The sequence below is a fragment of the Miniopterus natalensis genome, chromosome 15 (assembly GCF_054644295.1).
Source record: "Miniopterus natalensis isolate mMinNat1 chromosome 15, mMinNat1.hap1, whole genome shotgun sequence".
In the NCBI taxonomy this organism is placed as follows: domain Eukaryota; kingdom Metazoa; phylum Chordata; class Mammalia; order Chiroptera; family Miniopteridae; genus Miniopterus; species Miniopterus natalensis.
In genome coordinates, this window is record NC_142095.1 from 41,278,883 (window position 1) to 41,299,493 (window position 20,611).

At 39.8% G+C, this 20,611-nt stretch overlaps 1 protein-coding gene across 1 annotated transcript in view; it reads right to left on the bottom strand.

Moving 5' to 3' along the window:
- The window catches only part of CFAP20DC (CFAP20 domain containing), a 193,137-nt gene extending 176,692 nt beyond the window's left edge, over positions 1-16,445 (bottom strand). The window contains exons 1-4 of the mRNA XM_016205538.2: positions 16,243-16,445; positions 13,538-13,627; positions 10,817-10,910; positions 2,884-2,956 (exon numbers count right to left, since the gene is read on the bottom strand). Of these exons, the coding sequence (XP_016061024.2) occupies positions 2,884-2,956; positions 10,817-10,910; positions 13,538-13,627; positions 16,243-16,263 (278 nt within the window). The 5' untranslated portion in view covers positions 16,264-16,445. The remainder of the gene's footprint in view (positions 1-2,883; positions 2,957-10,816; positions 10,911-13,537; positions 13,628-16,242) is intronic.
- Between the last annotated feature and the right edge of the window lie 4,166 nt (positions 16,446-20,611).

Genomic DNA, 20,611 nt, shown 5'->3' on the forward strand with positions numbered 1-20,611 from the left:
GGACAGCCCTCACCTGGTGTGCGAGGAAGGGAAAGCCAGGGTGGCTAGAAAAGAGCCAGTGTGGCTGAGAAATGGTGAGCACAGGGCAGAGTGGTATGAGATGAGAAGGGAGAGGTGAGCAACAGAGCACATAGAAGTATCAAGGATGGGGAGTTTATTTTCAGCACAATGGGAGTTACAGCTGTTGTTTAGAAGGATCACTCTAGCTGCAATGTGGACAATAGATTGGAAAATGAGAAGAGAAGAATCTGGGAAATCCACTGGGATTCTCTAAGAGTAGATGAAGGGAAATGTGATGGTGGTTTGGGACTAGGAGGGTAGCAGTAAGGGTAGGGAGAAATGTAGATTCAAGGTATATTGACTCCCCCATGCCTAACACACTGCCTGACAATAATAAAAACTCAATGATTTGTTGACTGATTCCTCAAGCAGAGCTGTTGCTGGTTCTAAGGCATCTACTAACCCACAGATGCACGACCTCACCCTGAGCAGTTTAATCATCTAGTGTACATGAGAGACTCAGGAAGATGTTGGAGAAATGATTATTAAATTAATAAACCAGCTGGCAAGACTCCACTTATGAAAACCTCTTGATGTGTGAACATTTCTTTGTAAAACAAAATGCCTCTCCCACTCTGACAATGGAGAATTTTAGAAGCCAGATATCTTTCTGCTGTGTGACTTTCTAAGCTTGTGGGAGAAATGTATTATTTAAAGTAGCCTGGAGCTATGCTGCCAGAAATACAGTGAAACACTAAAGGTGCTGAAAGAAAGTCCTTTCATTTAAGAGGGAAAAAAGCTGTAGTTAGAAAGACAAACTATACTCATTATTCTTTCTTCCTTGTAAAAACATGGTCTCTGTCATTACTTCCTAAAACAGCAAAATGTTTTGATTACCTACTAGCAACAAATTCAAATGCAGAGTTAAAATATTTTCTTATAATCTGATAAATTCTCAATGTCAGAACAGAGAATGTCTTCCCTATGTTATTTAATAATTTTGACCTGTGTCTGTAAGATATTTATCCTGCTAAATCTATAAAACTAAAACCATTTGGAAAACCCAAATGTTCACAAGGATATGAGAACAAGAGAATCTATGACTATAGTCAATTGCATTCAAAATCTAATCCTTAATCCCATCACCCCTGAAAATGTCTTCCCATCCTTAACAGGCCAACAGCATTAAAAACAGAGTAACAAAGGAGAAATCAGTTTACTTATAACAGCTTCTCTCTTGCTAGGACTAAGATAAACCTAAGATACCTATCAATTTCTTAGTAATTACAGCTTTATTTATTATTAAATTAGTTATAACAGTATATTGCTTAGACTAGGGTGATAAATTCAAGTGTTTGGGGCACAAATAAAGCTTAGTTTGTTATAGAAAAAGAGTGGTCATCAGCAAAAGGTTCAGCCAAGTGTCTTGCACAGCTTTTATCAAAAGGCCACCTAACCACCAGTGCCCCCACCACTGCTTCTGAAGAACCTCAAAGTATAAGTGGTAGAGATCAGGAGAATAAGAGGGGCCGAGCTGGATTTATAATCTGCCTTCTTCCATTTGGTAGAAACTATTTCCCCTACATGAAAAATAAAGCTTTATATGGTACTCTCTGTACAAACAGAATGTCTTTAGAGTCTTAAAAATGTTCTTTCTGCAGCACCAGAAAAAGATACTTAAGAGCATCAAATAATGTTTTGGTACTATTACTGTAAGAACTATTTTAAAGAATCTTGGTAACGAAGGCAGACAATAACAGAAACTCTTAGAAGATCACTGAAGTTTAAAGTTGAACAACACAAAGGTACAAATTGTTCCATCTATACTTCTTCACTCAAGAAAACAGGACTGTATATTATTAGCTAAAATTCATATTTTACCAACATCTGCACAAACTTAATATTCTAATTCACATAAACAAAGAGAAATGAATAACCTCACATTTATGTTATTTCCATTTTATTAAGGAAGCTCCTCCTTTCTCTTCGATTGTACCAGTGTGACTAGTACAAAATTACCTTCATTAATAGGAAAAGTCATTTATTCCAGTAGGGAAAATAAAAGCCTAAGCTTAGACCTCGAACAGTTATTAATTACAAAAAAAGAAAAGAAAATAGCATACCTTAAATGCAATGCTGTAATGAAATATACAAATTTACAGGGTGTGGCAAAAGTAGGTTGTGAAACGGAGTTTATTCTTATAATATTATTTATTAATTATTGTATTATTTTCCATATGAACAACTATAAACCTACTTTTGCCACACCCTGTATTAATTATATTTTAAACAATATTCTATTCTATATGAGTGTACAAATCAAATGTTTTCATTCTCAGAATTATCTCAGACAACAGACAGTACAACTGAGTAAAAGTTGTAAATTCTCATTTTTGCTAAACAGTCTGTTTATAGAAAGGTCAATTAAAATGAATATATTCCAAGCCATCTATATATAAACAGAGACGACCAATATTTCTAAACTAAACAACATTAAAATGAGGTATTTCAATCAATTTTAAACCAAACGTAGTTTTGAATAGCAGAGAGCACAAAACATAACATCGCCGCTCATTTGAACCAAAATCTCAAACTTCTGGATTATTTATTTCTTCCAAGTTATAGGTTGTTTATTACCAAATTCACAATCCTTTGATATTTTCTTAAACAGATGAAATCTGCTTCTTTCCCCTAGGGAAATGTCAGACTACAGTGATATCTAAGAAATATGATTAAATTAGTTTAATTACTTCATGTCAACTTGATAAGTCACTGCTCTTTAATGCAAAAACTGCCACTTGTAATTAATGACTGTTCGTATTGCTTTAATTGATCAGATGCCTCATACATATAAAACATTGAAAGAAGTTCTGTATATCTTACAGCAATTCAGTGGAGAAGTCTTGTCCCAGGGGTATGTAAATCTGAAGTACAAGAAACCTCTGGATCAGTCCAACTAGAATGAGAGGGGGAAAAATACATTCACAAGTCCAAACTGGTTATATGTGCATACAAACAAACACAATCTAAGGCCACCAACAAACCCAAGCTGTTAGCATTTTAGTAACATGCAGATTGCAACAGCACTGCCCACGAGTTACAACCTCATTATGAAAGCAAAAGACTGATGAAAATCAAATCAAACACTAACAACAAATGTTGCCTTTTAAAGTCTCATGTGTAGATTTGGTGAAATTTTTATGAAAATTAAAAAATAATTTTTTATTTACTATTTTTAATAGTTTGTGAAAGAATGTACACACAGAACTGCATTCAATAGAGACACATAAAACTGAACTATAGATTCCCATCAAGGCAGCCATAAAAGCATGTAGTAATTATTTTTATTCACTGACAGTGTTAACTGTACTGAACAACTCAGTAAAAAAACAATAGATCAAGAAAAACAATTCTAACTGCAGCTGAAGGTTTGATGAGCCATACCTAGTGTATATGGTTTTAAATATGGTATCCACATTGAGATGGAGAAAAGTATTTTCATTTATAATACCTTTTGTTAATTTAACACACTTTTAATTAATCTAATGCTCACAAATTAAGAACTGATAACTTTTATTCCCCATCACCAGCTTCATCTTCATTAAAAATATTTTGGAGAAATACCAATCCGGTGGTACTTTTGATAGGTCAAGTCTGTAACTGCTTCAAAATCAATTAATTTCATATTGCCTCTTCAGATTCATTCATTTAATTCCTTTCCTCTTAAGTTTTGTACTTCTGCTTGATCTCTCAATTATGATGCTTTTAATGGATGTTTTAGTATCACTACTTCCCAAAACATACCTTGTAGGGACTTTTTTCCTGACGTGGGTCTTTGGGTAGAATATGGAAATGTCTTGATTTATCTGACCTATCCTACAAATCTCATAGTACAGGCTAAACGCATGGATAAAAGAAGGCAACTGGTCTAAAATGCATGTTATTTTCTATTTATTCTGACTTAGTAAGCTTAATAAATTTAAGTATTTTAAAGTAATAATACATTTTATATAGTCTATATGAAGACCTTCTGGTTTACAATTCCTTTGGTAAACTGTTCAACAACATTTCTGAACCTGAAATTTAGTTTCTAAACAATAAACATATTTGATCAGATATGCCTAGTATCTTCAAATCAAGCATACAAGGATAACTTTTGCTTAAAACACTAAGCTGCCCTGGCTGGGTGGCTCAGTTGGTTGGAGCACTGTTCTATACACCAAAAGGTTGGGGGTTTGATTTCCAGTTGGGGTGCATACAGGAGGCAACTGATCAACGTTTCTCTCTCACATTGATGTTTCTCTTTCTCTCTCTCCCCTTTCCTCTCTCTCTAAAAATCAACAGAAACATATCCTCAGGTGTGGATTAAAACAAACAAACAACAACAAAACAGTAAGCTTATAAACTGTACTAGAGAGCCACCTGCAGAGTAAGCAATACAATAAAAATAGGGTATAGCAGGCTCCGGCCTTAGAAAATCCTCTAGGAATCAGATTCTACCATATTTATGGGAAGAGCCAGTGAGGCAGCCAGGGCCTGGACTACAAAATCAAAATAAGACAGCAAAAGGAGGCCAACTCAAACCACTGTTAATCAATCTCTCTTGTATCTTCCATTGATTGGCCCTTTGGTATTTTTCCACTGTACAATGGCCTCTGTAAATGGAGCTGAGGGAGCACCAGGATAAATGAAATGCAGTCTTTACAAAAGGTCCCTAATATATGTCACGAATCTCACTGAATCAGCACTGTTCTCTTCAGACACAAAGAGCTACACATACAGGGCATTTTTGTATGAACATTTTCAGATATGAAAGACACTTGCCCTCAAGAAAAGAAACCTTTGTAATTCAACTTTCTCACATATAGAGAAGCCCTAGTTTCCAAAAGGCTCCACTTCTAAGATTAAAAGAAGTATCACAATACTATATGGTGATGATCTGACAAAGAAAAAATACTTTAATAACATATGACATACACTGATCCTGTGTGTCAGAAAAGCTATATAAACTCTATAGTAATATTTTTTCTAATGGCCTAGTAAATTCAAATGGACTCTTCATCTCTACATTATATTTAAAATCACTGTAAGTAATGCTGAATGTGGAACTGCTGCTAGTCAAAAAACTGTCCATTATGCACATAAAATTCACAAAAATTTAGTTTTTTTATGGAAATATGCAGGTTTCTGCAGTTTTATAATTTGTTCTCTGACTGAGACAAACTACCTCTATTTTGAAGGGGTCAAGTCCTTTTTTCTTCAGAATATTTTAAAACACATTTAACTGGTAAAATGCCATTAGATGTTTAAACAGCAGTTACAGTTGTTCCCTTACAGAACATGCCAGTTGCACACCTCAATACATTTACAAATGTTGCACTGCCCAGAGAGTTGGGACAGTCATCCTTTAAGAGTGCCCTGATAAATCACGCTGGGGCTATTTACGGGTTCCAATCCCAGCCCTGGCACAGACAGCACACCAGCCTGCACCTCGCCACTTCCATACAGACAACAGGAAACAGTTACCCTTCATCAGGGGTTATTCCACATCCCTTGGGCAAATGAGAAAACCTGTCTGGGTCCTTTTACTTTTCATGTGTAAAACTGGGTGAATAATTTAGAGTCACAAATTATAGGCTTATTTATATGGATTAAACTGGATCTATTACTCAATAAAGATTTATTGAGCATCTACTATGTACAAGACAGTGCTGAAGTTTCTATAGTGAAAAGGTCAGAGTGCTATGAAAGCATTGAATCCTGGGTCCTTAGAGGGAAAGGGAGGGTGAGTCAAGATTTTCTTGAAGAAACGACATTGGAATTCAGCTAGAAAGAATAAGCAGAAACTGACGGAGCAAAGACAACGGGGGGTAGGAGAGAGAACAAATTTTACAGGGAGAGGAATACTCCATCGTGTGATGAAAAAGGCAAACTTAAAGGCCTAAAGGGCAGACAGGAAAGACAGAAAGTGAAAAGCAGCAGGAGATAAGTCTGGCAAGTAGCTAGGAATTTAATCATTTGGGGCCTTGAAGGCCACAGGAAGGATATAGGTCATCCTAAAATCAATGGGAAGCCACTTATATAGTCATTAATTTATTCAACAAAGATTTGCTGGATGTCTACTATGGTGCCAGGAACTGTTTTAGGTGAACAAAATAGACTAAATTTCTATAATGGTGGCAGTTACTTTCTGGTAATGGTGAGAAAAACAGCAAATAAATAAATAAATAAATAAATAAATAAATAAATAAACAAATAACATGTTAAATGGTGATAAGAGGGTTTGGGAAAAGTAAAGCATGGTAAAAGGGATCAAAAGTGCAGAAAGGATCCAAAGCACAGGTCAGGTTCAGGCCTGAAGAAGGGGAGTGTGAGCCATGCAGCCATTTGGGAAGATGAGGCTCTAGGCAGAGGGTGCGGCTTGTGCACAGCTGCTAGGGTGATAAGGTACCAGGCTATGTTTGGAGCAGCAAGGGCACCTGTATGGTTGCAGCAGAGCGAACAAGGGAAAGAACAGGAGATAAGGTCAGGGAGTTAGGAGGGCACCAATACTGCAGGGTCCTACAGATCTTTGGTTTTTACTCTGAGGAAGATGGGGCATTTTCAGCAGGGGAGTGCGTTACACTGACAAGTATCACGCTAGCCACTGAATTGACAGCAGGAGACAAGTCAGGAACAGGGAGGCCAAGTAGAAGCCTATTGCAATATTCCATGCAGGAGATAACGGTGGCTTGGACCTGGGTAGTGGCAAGAAATAGTAGTCAGAGAATGAATCTAACATAAATATAGAACCAACAGGATCTTCCTGATGGACTGAATGAAGAGGAAAAAAATCAGGTTAATTTAAGAGCTTTTGGTTTTGAGCAACTGAAAAGACAAGCTGCTAACAACTGAGATGGGGCTGTGTGCTGGAGGAGGGGGAGGAGGAATTTCTAGGGCAAAGCTGTCCAAGTAGAAATGTGAAGTAAGCAACTGAAAACACAAGTCTGGAGTTTGAGAGAGAAGTGTGAGCTGGAAATATAAGCTGGAGTAAGATCAAGAAGGCATAGACAAGGGAGTGAATGTAGATAGAGGGTCAAGGACGAGGTCCAGGAGCACTGCAACATTAAGCCATGTTCCGGAGAAGAGGAAGAGCCATGAAAGGAAACCAAGAAGGAAGACCGGTGAATCAGGAAGAAAACTGAGAGTGGGCATCCTGGAAGACGAATGAAGAAAATGTACCAAGGAGGAGGGTGTCAACCTGGTCAAATGCTGCTGATATGGTAAGGTGAGAGCTGAGAATGGCCACTGGGTTCAGGAATACAGAGATCGCCAGTGACTCTGACAAGAGCACTATCAGTAGAGTGGTAAGGTCAAAGCCATGGAAGGGTTTTAAACAGAGGAATTCATAATGAGATTTATTTTTAAAAGAATATCAAAGTGGGGCCAGGGGGAGGCTTTGGGGGAACCTCATAATGATGACTTCATCCTTCAGGGCAGGGACGCTGATCCCAAGACGTACCACTGGGTTCAGGTGCCACAGGCAGAGAGAATAATGGTTTCAAGGATGAGCCTCACACAGAAAGACCCAGTTGCATACGGGCAATTCTATATGACATGTTCCAGGGTGAAGAGCACTGTGGATTTACTTATTTACCTGGCGAATGATTTACTCAAGACTCCTTATCAAAGGAAGCTGGTTACATTTAGAAATTATAATCTAAATTGTTATAGTTTCTTTATGTGACAAATTTAACAAATTTATTAAACACCAACTACGTACGATACACAAGGTAGGGGTACAAAATAGATGATGCAAGAGTCCTGCACTGGAGAAATGTACAATCTGATCATTAGTATCACTTTATTTGATAAGATGCTAAGTAAAGACCAACCAAACAAAAACCTTTGACATATTTAGAGATGCTCAAATGTAATTCAGAAATAGTACTATTGAAAATGAAAAGTAAAACATACTTAATTACATTATTAAGCTTTCTTCAGAAGCACCTAATATATTAGAAAACATAATGTGGTACTGAATGTCAAATCTGTACAAATAAAGTGAATGTTTACTCTTAAAATAGAAATACTTAATGGCAACTGAACTAAATTTAGAAATGTTAATTGAAAGCCAATTCTCTATTTAAGGCATGCTATTTAATTTAAATTTAAGCATAACACATAACATAACTTCACACAGAAGATCATTTTATACAAGCAAAACTAACTATTAAAGCTGTTATCAAAAATTACAAATAATCTTAAAGGCATTAGTACAAAAATTACAAATAATTAATTTTATAGACTGTATAAACTGTTTCATTTGCTACAGTATTGCACATGCTACAAGAAGAGCCAGATTAATTTTTAATTACAGGGCATTGTACAAAAAATACATTAAAAGATTCTTCTGTTTCTTCCAATTAAAACTATCATTTTCCCATTTAAAAAGCAATTATAACAGCCCCTAGCCAGTTTGGTTCAGTGGTTAAAGCGTTGGCCCATGAACTAAAGGGTCCCGGGTTTGATTCCAGCCAAGGGCATGTACCTGGGTTGTAGGCTCAATCCCTGGCAACCAATTGATCTTTCTCTCTCTCTCTTTCTCTCTCCCTTCCTCCCACTATCTCTGAAAGCAATGGAAAAAATATCCTCAAGTGAGGATTAAAAAAAAAGCAATTATAACAAATTAATTTTTTTTTTTTTTTTTTAGATAAAAGTAGGAAAAGGAATGGGGTGGAGGGATTGAGGGAAAAAACTAAAAAAAAAAAAAAAAAAAAAAAAAAAAAAAAGGAGGAAAAAGGAGCTTGTCTTTAGACACTGAACCTTTGGTAGAGGAGAAATGTTTTTCAGAACCACCTGAGAAAGGTTACCGGAAGTGGTTTGATTTTGTCGATAATATGATCATGTACATGGAGGCTGAGGGCATCACATGAAAGTATAAGCCAACAATAAAAAACAACACTGACTTATATTAAGTCATGCTTCTGCAAATCAAATGTATCTCTCTCACAAAGTCAATATCCTTAAGAAAGATGGAACATTTCTCCTGCAAGAATAAGCTACAATTTCAGACACATTTCCCCGGTTCATCTTAGTTTATCTCATTTAGATGTATAAATTCTTGTAAAAATGAAAAAAAAACACCCCTGCTATTTAAAAACAAAAACAGGGACTGTGAGGAAATCATGGTTTGTAAAATTGTAGTAAATTAATAAAAATTATGTTAACAATGATTATTCCTTCTCTTTGAGGTTCTGCTTCCTATTTTATTTTAGAAAGAAACACTGGCAAACCATTTTTAAATTAATCATCTTCTATCTATAACTTCTATGGCTTGGCTTATGTCTTAGAAATCTAAAATATGCACGTAGTAGCTTGAAGTGGTAGATGAAGCACAGAGTCTATGAAAGTTTAGAAAACTGAATTAAAATGAGAAAATGAGGTACCAAGAATAGTCTTTTCATAGTATCTGGTACACAGTAGTATTCAACAAATGTTCTTAATGAATAAAGGAAGAAAAAAGTAAATGACGAGTGTAAAAAATAACTGGCTCCTTGTATTTGCTAATCACCTAAAATCTATGTTTAAAACACAGGACAAAGTTGATGAAAATCTGATTAAACACTTGGAACAGTTATATTTCTTAAATCACATCAGTTTATTCAAAGCCTAATTTGGTGGCAGAGCCTGGAATTTTCACCCCAGTTCTGCCAATAAGTGGGCTTCTAATCCTAAATGTAGGTGATCTCTCAGGGTTTCTTCTGCTTTAAAATGCTGACCCTAGTTTTCAAAGTAAGAACTGAAATCTACTCTTTGGGCTTTTGTTAAAACACATGTTAATATCTATGCTTACTAGATATTTATATTTTTAAAGGTATAGAGGTTGATATGTCACTAAATAACGTTTTCTAGAGTATTTTATATAATTGTTTTCTCACAAATTAATTTCCTAGAATTTAGGAACTCCTGAATTTGTTTCAAAGCTTAGCCTCAACTCCCTGATTTCTTTTTTTTTCTTTTTTTAATCCTCACCTGAAGATATTTTTTCCATTGCTTTTCAGAGAGAGTGGAAGGGGGAGAGGGGGGAAAGAGAGAGAGAAACATCGATGTGAGAGACACAGGTGGTTGCCTCCCGCACTTGCCCTGTGGGGATCGAGCCTGCAACTGAGGTAGGTGCCCTTGGCCAGAATCAAACATGGGACTCTTCGGTCGGAAGGCCAATGCTCTAACCACTGAGCAAACTGGTTAGGGCAGACTACCTGATTTCTTGACAAGGAACCAACCTCAGTGTGCTCATCTATATAAGAGCTATAGTGAGGATTAAAAGAGTTAAATGTGAAATGCTTAGGAAGTCATACGCACATAGTAGATACTCAAAAAATACCATTACTATTATAATTAATGGCTATTAAATAATCCTCTAAATCTTTTTTTTTTTTTTTAAATATATCTTTATTGATTTCAGAGAGAGGAGAGGGAGAGAGAGAGATAAAAACATCAATGATGAGAGAGTCATTGAGCCCGCAACCCGAGCATGTGCCCTGACCGGGAATCGAACCCCGATCGCCTGGATCCTAGGTCGACGCTCAACCTCTGAGCCATGCCCAGCCGGGCAATCCACTAAATCTTAAAAATACTGCTAGATTTCTAGTAAACACTGAAGCAGAACATTTTTTTAAAAACCTGGCATATGGTTACTTTTGAAATTAAAAAAAATCTTATCACTTCATGTCAACAGATGCCAGTAGAAGTCAAACTAATGCCTGTGTATGAGACTTAACAGTACAATTCTGAGCATCAAATGTTAAGGTTCAGTATTAAAAATCTTACTTACGGATCTGCTTATTCTCCTTGGGTAACTGAATTTTGTTTGTCTGGCTGCTGCCTTCCAGGACAAACACAAAACTTTTAACTTCTTTATCAAACTCCTGTAGAATAAAAACAAAAACAGTGGTAACTGAAGTGTATTTTGTTTGGCTTCTAGTATAAAATTGGAGCTGAAAACTCACAGGAAACAAGCCCCAGGTTCAAACGACTTAAAAGTAGACTTGGGCGTTGATACTCTTACCCTGAGACCTACGGGGAACTGGAGTACAGAAGCCACACTAAGCCACTTGGCAAATCCTCTGTCATATCAAGGCACTCTTCCTCCAAATGATAAAACGTTCTCCAAGTTTAGGGATTCTCAAGTTACTAATTTCCAGTTTCCAGAGTTTATTTACTCTCTCTTTCCTTTAATCTATGTGTTTCTGTCTAACAGCACAGGCTGAACATCCTAATACAGTATAATAAATCATCTACCCTACGTTGTATCCAGTCTGAAAGTTCCTTGGTTTCTGGCCATGGCTCATACAGAATTAATCATTGCCTTTTTTATTTTTTTAACTAGTGCTCTAACTTGAAGTTCCATATCATTTACTTAAAATCAGTACAGATTAAAGTGCTATAATTAAGGTGACCTAAAAATCTAAGGTTGGAGAATGGAGAAATAGAAAAAAACAACAAAACAAAATGAGTCAAAGTGGTAATGTAAATGGTTATTTTTTTATAGACCAAATTCTCAATCTCTGAGTATAAAAGACGCTTTTTCACATTAAAATATTTATAGATCCTCCCACTCTCCTGTTTTGTATATGTTAAAAAATGTTTTGTAACTGATGGCTGCTAAGAATTAAGTAACATTTTAATAAATTTATATTATACCCATCACGACAGCATCTCCTACATATTTGAAATGAATAGACATATGCCAAGTGTATTATTTATTCCACAAGTTGAGCATATACTTAATACAGTTTACCAAAATCTTCAACATGGTCCATAAGCCCCCACGCAATCTGGTCCCTGCCCAGTTTTTGGAACCCCATCCCCTACCTTGCACTCTTTTCTGTCTGCATCCCAGCTTTTGTAGCCTTCTTGCAGTTTCCTAAAAATTCTAAGCACTTTCCTCACACAAGGACTTTGTACGTGCTTTTCCCTTTGCCTGAAATGCTCTGCTTTCCACCAGCCCCACCCAGTGCCTTGTTAGCTCTTAGAGATCAGATGTCATTCCCTTACGAAGTCTTTCCTAATTTCCCTGCTATACACCCTCACAGCATCATTTATCTCTCATTCATAGCAAGAGCTGGATAACTATGAACAAGTCACTTACCCTCTTCATGCCTCAGTTTTATCGTCCATAAAAGGGGCATAAAGGTAACTATCTCACAAGGCTATTGTACAGATCACATAACATGAAATGTACTTAATGCTGTGCTTGGCAAACAGTAAGCACTCAATTAATAGTAATTTTTAAAAGTTATCCATAGAACTGAGTACCTAAAAAGGCATTTTCCTCTCCAGTGTATGGGAGAAGAGAAAAAGAAGACAGGAATGGATATTAGTCTTTAGATCTGGTGGCAGCAAGCTGAGGTAGTTTCTACCTGATGGCATTGGTTTTTCCTGTGAAATGAGGTGTGAGGTCTGGTGAGTGAGGAGGACCTGTCTGGGTGTGGACTGGGGATGGGAGTAGGGAATTGGTGGCTGAAAATCTGAATGGAGAAAGAATTATTTTAGAGACTAAGAGAACACAGAAGAACTTTCTGGGTCATTCAGGTTGAATTTATAGCATCATCAACCTGAGAGGCTACAGATATTTCCCCCAAAGGTATGGAGAAGCCCAGACGCAGGTAACTGGGGATTCCGAGGGAGGCGTTTGCTAGGCAGGCGTGACTACAGAACGAGCGGCAAGGGCGTGCGAGGTCTTAACCGGGCGCTGACCGAAATCATGGACTAAGGACTCTGGGCTGGCCAGAAAAGGAAGTGACAACAGAGAAAATACACACATAAATAAAACTAAACACTGGGGAAAGGAGCATGGCCAACGTCTGAGAGTCTGAATTAGGTTGAGGAACAAACACAGTGGGAGTAAGTGGGCAAGCAGCCTTAAGAACTGAAGATTGGGGTCAGAAGGGATGTCTTGATACCTCACTTGGTAATTTCAGAGGCCCTGCAGTTTATGGTGACAAGGTACAGGCTATGACGATGGGAATGAGTGTTAAAGTAGAGTGGAAGAGGCCAACAGGAATGAAGAAATCAAGAAACTGAGGCCCTGGCCAAGTAGCTCAGTTGATTAGAGAGTCGTCCCCATATGCCAAGGTTGTGGGTTCAATCCCCAGTCAGGGCACATACAGGAATCAACCAATGAATGCATATATGAGTAGAACAACAAGCCAATGTTTCTCTCTTTGTCTCTCTCTGTCCCCTCCTCTCCCTCTAAAAATCAATCAATAAGTAAAAATAAAACTTAAAAGAAACTGAGAAGCTAAGGGTTTGGAGAGATTTTCCTCACAGATACTGAAGTCATCTAATTTACAGAAGGGCTGTGAGCCTCATGCCTAAGTTTTAAACAAGCGAGGAGTGCTGTCTGGGAGGACTGTAGTCAACAGTGTCATGAAAAGATTTTGGAGAGAATGAACAGGAAAAACAGTTCTGAAATCTGATTGAGCCCTTTCTGTTATAACTGCCACTCTCATTTCTTTCTAGGTTTCAGGTGGCTCTAATTTCTCACACTTACTTTCCAAATCACAGAGGGACTGCCAAGGATCTTCCATTTTGCCCCAGGATTTTTCCCCTGAGCACTAAAGATTTCAACAAATGCACCTCCCTAGAAAACAAAAATGAAATATTTAAATTAAAGTGAAAGACAAGGCTAAGGAGAAGACACTACCCACCACACAGCCTACAACCATTGTTCAGGCTTCTGTCAGGTAAGCAGATCTGGGAGAAAACATGATCCTACTTTATACCTTGATCGTATCTAGCCACAGCAGTTCTGATTTGAGTCACCCTGGATTAATGGTTTAAGGAATTTTTGAAAGCATGATAAACATTAAATGAATTGTGCTATACAAGCCTTATGATCTCTTAGTGTGATGTTCATTTACTTGACATGTACAGATCATGCTTATAAAACATGCTATTCAACCCAGACTAATAAATTCTGATAATTATCTTTTTAGTCATCCTGGCCTGTGCTCCAGTACCAGCTTTGCCATTTATTAACTACCTGACTTTGGAGTGACTTAGCTTCTTAATTCTTCATCTGTAAAATGGATTGTTGGATTACACAGGATAGTAAACATAAACCATCAAGCACAATCTCTTGAACATAGCAAAAGTTCAATCGTGTCAGCAATAACTGTTCCAAAAAGGGCAAATTAATAGTTTAGTGGTCAGTAAAAATGTTTGGGAGGGAGTGAGGAAAAGAATGATACTTATTTTGAATATTCCTATAAATCTTTTTATACAGGGTGGGGCAAAAGTAGGTTTACAGTTGTCTGCATGGAAAATAATACGCTAATAATAATACAATAATAAACTGTGTTTTGCATACTCACAACTGTAAACCTATTTTTGCCTCACCATGTATATTTAACACAAATTAATCTAAGAGATCTATAAAACTGGTACAAGAAGGCCCTGGCCAGGAGCTCAGTTGGTTAGAAAGTCATCCCAAAATACCAAGGTTGTGGGTTCGATCTCCTGTCAGAACATACACAAGAATCAACCAATGAACGCATGAATGGGTTGAACAAGGAGTAGATATTTCTCTCTCTCCCTCCCTCTCTCTCTCTAAAAAATCAACAAATAAAAAAAAAGTTAAATCTGTACAAGAAAAATATAGAGAATCTACTGTAAACCTGAGAACATGGAGGGACATGTTTATGTAAAAAACACTAAACATTACTGGATTTCCATATCCTTTAATTATAAAGGAGAGGAATTAAACAAGATGATTATCTCTGAGGAAGAGTTTATTGCAAGAAATTGAGAACCTAAAATAAAGACTAAATATAGTTTTCTTTTATGGCCTGTATGAATAAGCAGCACATGTCTGATTTTTGTAAAGAACTTCCAGCTTTTAATTTTTCTCAATAATATAAAGACAGTTTTGCTTCTGAGTTTTAATGCATAATCACTTAAGGCATTTAATTTCTTCTTCCTTTGGTATTTTACGTGCACACTGTGTGTGGATAGAATTACTACAGCTTCTGGGGGCAGGTCATATTTCACTATGAATTTTAAATGTGAAGCAGCTTCTTATTTATTTTAAGAAAAATCCTTATACCTTGGTGAAGCAGAAAACTGCCACTCCCCATTTCTTTTTCTCTCCTGTTTTCCAAGTTTCGCACAGTAGGAGTATGCTTCTTTTAAAAAAAAATTATAACAATAAATTTTACCTATATTAAGTGAGAGAAACTCTCTAAAATTGTTCTAATTGGAATAGAAAAAAGAGAACTGCAAAATAGTTTCAGGGCACGCATGAGAAGGCAGGTAGCGTTTGTTTGGTGAAAAGGCAGAGGCAAGAGAGTTGGAGAGCAGTGGAGGGCTGTTCTGGCACAGGAACGGCACAGGGACACAACCGCTCCTTCTCACGGCAGGACCAGGATGGGAAACAGGTTGCAAACAGAGAGTGTAGAGGGTGTAAGCTCAGAGCGAGGTGGGAGGGGCGGGCAGGAGACGGGGCGAAGGAAGAGCAGGAAGGCAGCTGCCGGTGCCCAGAGGAAAGCAGGTCAGGCGCTGAGACGCCCTAGGATGCTCAAGGCGACCGAGGAAGACCCAGAACCAGTTTCCCCCCTGTGATCCCCGGGCCGCGCACCGGCAGGAAGGGGGGGGCAGCTGTACAAGGTCAACTAGCCCCATCTACAGAGATTCTGCTTCTCTAGGTCTGGAGTGAGGGTCAGGGAGCCTGCATTTTTACAAGTACCCTAAGTGATCCTAACATACGCCGCTGTTTGAGAGTCACTGACCCCCAGAGTTGGAGAAAACAGCCTCCAGCCAAAGGGCTTGTTTTCTTTCTTGGTTTAGCCCATTCATTCCCTGTCTTCTAAGTGGCTTGTTACATGGTGCGCATCAGGAGTATCCAAGGCGCTAAACATCAAGATTTGTGGGCCTGCCCTCGGTATTCACTCAGGCGCCTGCTGGGGTTGAAGGGGTGCGTTTTAATCACAATCTCCGGCAAGCCACACACCCGAGAAGCGCTGCGCTGGAGACTGAACAAAGTCAAGGCATGTGCCCAGGCGTTACTTGTGTGTTGTTTTGGGTTTTTTCCCCCCCTTTCTTTTTGAATCAAGACCACTCATCCATTAATTTCTTCCTACCCCGAAAAAAAGGTCGTATTCTGGGAGGCCGGGGGAGCTTCGCCCTCACCCGAACAGGAGCTCTCTCACCCCAGAGCGGACAGCGATTCGGGCAGGTTGGGGAGCCGTTTGGGGTTACCTGATACTCATTTTTGAACATTCCCGCACGGGGGCCGGGGCTTGGGGGGCACGGAGTTGAGGGCTGCAGCGGGACGTCGGCGGGCGGGCGCCCCAGAGCCCCACGGGCAGGAAGGGGCTTCGCGCTCGGCCCCGGGACTCGCTCAGGCTCTTCTCCGCCGCGGGTCAGCTCCGCCTCGGGGTCCCGACCCGCAGCATCGCGGGCCGCGCCTCCGGGGGGCCCGGGCGCGGGCGGGAGGGCGGGCGCAGCCCCTGGGCGGGCCCTCGGGCGTGACTGTGCGCGTAACCCCCGTGACGGGGCGCGGCCGCCGAGCCGCAGGCAACCGCCCGCTCGCCCGGGCGAGGCAGGCGGGCTCCCGCCGGCGCTCCGCCCGGCCCGCGGCGCGGTGCGACCGGAAGGGGCGCTGAGCGGCGCCAACATTCCTGCCGCGCCCATTGGCTCTCAGGAGGCGCCTGCGCGCTGCGCTGTGTGGGCTGCGGGTCCCCGGGTACCCGAGTACCCGAGGCTGCGCGGTGACGTCGGCGTTACCCCGGCAACTGAGGGAGCCTCTGCGACTCCCTGGGCCGCCCGCGCTGTGCCGCGCCCCCTCCGTAGGTACTGACCCGGGTCTGCGGGAAAGCGCAGCTTAGCCTGGTTTAGGGCTGCCGCAGGTGCCGGACTCTTCTGGAAACCCGACGCTTCGGCTTGGGCTCTCGTTGTAAACACTGGGAACGGGTAGGTTGCTGAAGGAACGAGTAATGGAACCCTGGAACCCCCACGTGGCCTTCCGTTCGAAGGTTCCCAAACTTTGGTTCCTTGAGGCAATAGTAGGGTGTGGTAGCCCCTTCCGTCATTTCAGAAGGCCCGAGGAAGTGGGAGTGTGTACTCAAGATCACCACACGTGTTCAAAAGCCAAGGGTGGTTTTTGTGTTTTGCTCAAAAGAATTACATTATTAAGCCAGGCTTTCTAAGTCTAAAACTTGGGTTACTTCATTTAGTTTCTATGTCAGAACTGCTTCTACAGGGTAGATGTTATTGTCAGCTCTTGGCTGAGGAGCTGTGGCTCAGACGGGTAAACCGGCTCGCCCAAGGTGGGTCCGTGGCCAAGAAGCAATGGAGCTGGGGCGGGACGCATTGCTGATGCCGTCCTCAGGCTGAGTTCGGTCAGTGGCACAGGGTTATTAACAATCAGGTACCACTCACGGAGCCGCTATAGAACGAGTGGTTCAGGGGTTCCCACCCCCCTGAGGTTTAAAGGTTGAGAATATTGAGGTTTTCAGCCTTTCTGTTGAGAATGAGCTTCAGGGTTGATTAGGAATGTACTCAAGGGTGCAGTACTCACTCTCTGGTATGGCTTAGTCTGATATTGAAATTCACCCAAAGTCTCAAATATTTGTTGTCCCTGCAATATGCCAAGCACTGTGGACCATGAACAGAGTGAGAAAATGAATGCTGTCTGGATTTGCTCTTATCAGGACTAAGAAGAGCAGATAAGCAACAAACTTACTCCAACACTTCCTCGAATACTAGATGCATACAACCTCCAGGTGGGACAGTCACATACCTGTAAATTGCAGTACAATATCTAGAACCCAGACTTCCTGATCTCTAGAGCTCAAACCTAGCTCAACAACAGTTTTTTGCAAGGCTCTGTGCTGGGGCTTTTGGGAATTGTGGTCAATAGACATGGTCTCTGTCTTATAAGACTTGTTATTTAATGAAGGAATATTTATCTATTCATTCATATAACAGATAATTCTTAGGAATGCAATATATTCTAGACACTGCTAAGAGCTAGCTGCACAGGGAAGGCCCCGTCTTCTTGGAGCTTACATGTTACTGGGGTGAGACACAACAAACAAGTGAACAAACAAGGAATTACAACTTGTGATAAATGTCATGAATCCAGTGATAGGAAATAACACTGGAAGGGTGTATTAGTTTTCTGTGACTGTTGTAACAAATTACTACTAAGTGGGTGGCTTAAAACAACAGAAGTTCTCTCACAGTTCTGGACAACAGAAGTCCAAAATGAAGGCGTTAGCAGGGTGGCATTCCTTTTGGAGGCTTTAGAGGAGAATCTACTCTTTGCCTCTTCCAGCTTCTGGAAGGTGGCTGTTGGCCTTTCTTGACTTGTGGCTGCCTCTCCCCAATCTCTGCCTTCATGGTCACACTGCCTCTTTGTTTTCTGTGTGTCTTCTCCTCTATATGTATAAGGACAGGTGTGATAACATTTAGAACTGACTTGGATTGAGGGTAATCTCCCTATTGCAAGATCCTTAACTTAGTCACATCTGCAAAGATACTTTTTTCAAATAGGGAAACATTCACATGTTCCAGGAGGTAGATGTAGATATCTTTTGGGGGGGGGGGGTGGCATTTTTTGGTCTAACCCAAAGTCTGACTTGCACTATAATACAAAGCAGCTTTTGATAAATGCTGTAAGAGAGGCAAGCATTACAGTGAGAGTACAGGAAGAATCTAAGGGACATCTTTAGGCTTTTAACAATCTACTTGGGTCCCTGAAAAGGGTATTTGACCCCATAGCTGAAGAAAAACCTACAACTTTATCCTATGTTTTTTTCTTTCTACCCCTTATCATTATCTGAATTTTATTTGTTTGTTTATTATCTGTCTTCAGCTATTAGAAGGTAAATTCCATGAGGGTAGGAAACTTTTTCTGTGTTCATCTTTATATCTCATTTCCTAGAGTAGTGTGTAGTACACAGTAGGTATTTTATAAACACAAATTTATTGATTGAATTAAAGGCACCTTATCCTTGTAAACTCACCATCCAAAATAAAACTTCTCCAAACCTGGGCCTTTTCCATTCTTCGCAATCTTATTAATATCACAATGTCTCCTCTGCCTTGCTCGGCATAGTAGGTGCTTCTAAAATGGACTCCAATGATCTCCATCTCCTGGTATGCATGCCCTCTGTGGAATCTCCCCTGTATGTGGAGTGGACCTAGTGACTCACTTCTAATGAATACAAAATGCCAAAAGTGCTGAGATGTCATTTCTAAGACTGATTTTCTTCTTGCCTGCCTTCTTTCACCCCCTTGCTCTGATTTCCCTCCCCTTCTCTGTCCTCACTCTGAAGGAAGCAAGTTGCTGTGCTGTGAGTAGCCCTGTGGAGAGGTTCATGTGGCAAGCAACTGATGTTCCTTGAGGACTGGAGGCCTGTCAACAGCCACATTAGTGGGCCTGGAAGTGAACCCTTGCCTAGTTGAGCCTTGAAGTGACTGCATCCCTGGTCAACATCTTGACTACAGTCTATGATTATGCCTGAGGCAGAGGCACAGCTAAATCATACCCTGATTCCTGGCCCACAGAAATTATATTTATTGTAAACTGCTAAGTTTTAAGGTAATTTTTTTTTATGTAACAGTAGATAACTAATACACTTCCCAAACACAACCCATCACCCAAACCTATTCATTTTATCTAAATACTTTAAAAATCTATCTAGTCTTTCCTCCACTGTAGTTCATATAGGCATCCCTTGGAGATATTGTGGTTTATTCCAGATCACTGCATTAAAGTGATACTTGCTTATGGAGGGTCTTGCCTTCAGTTTGTAAAAAATGCAGTATCTGTGAAGTGCAATAAAAGTATGCCTGTACTCTGATTTACCTATGATTTCTCTTTCCTGAACTAATTTAATGGCCACCTAATTCACACACCACTTTGTCTTTCAAATCTATGTCCACATTGCAGTCACAGTCATCCTTATAGAACACAAATCCAGTCATATCAGTCCCTTGCCTCTAGCCCTTTCATGATTATAGAGCCTTTCTCTCTAGTTTCTTTGTACATTATTACCCCCCTTCGTTTCAGACACATTGACTTTTCTTTTAGTTCCTCATGTTCAACATGTTCACTTTCACTGTAGGGCCTTTGTGCTATTCTCCTGCATGGATTACTTTTGCTTCCTTCTATTTTTGGTTAAGGCCTACTTGTCTATGGAGTTAAAATTAAGGGTCCCTTTTTCAAGGATGCATTCTCTAATCTCTCTGACTTGATCAGATCCCCCTATTTATAGGTTCTCATAGCATCTTAGTACTTAGCATTGCTGAAATAATAATTGAAATTTTATATGTGTTTGTAATGTTGGCCATCTCTGTTGGGCTATAGATTTTAAGAGAGCAGGGGCCATGTCTGCTTTGTTTACCCTTGAATTCTCAGTGCTTTGTATACTAGTTCATCCTTGTACCTGGTATAACAAAATAGTAACTGAATGAGTGATTGAATAAGTGAGGGAGGAGATGAAGGATGAATATAGTCTTAAAAGACAGCAATAGACTTTGGCATTGAGAAAACAAGAAGAAAGCAATTGAAAATACATTAAGGTAAAAGGGTGAATTAATCACTTTAATTTATTGATAG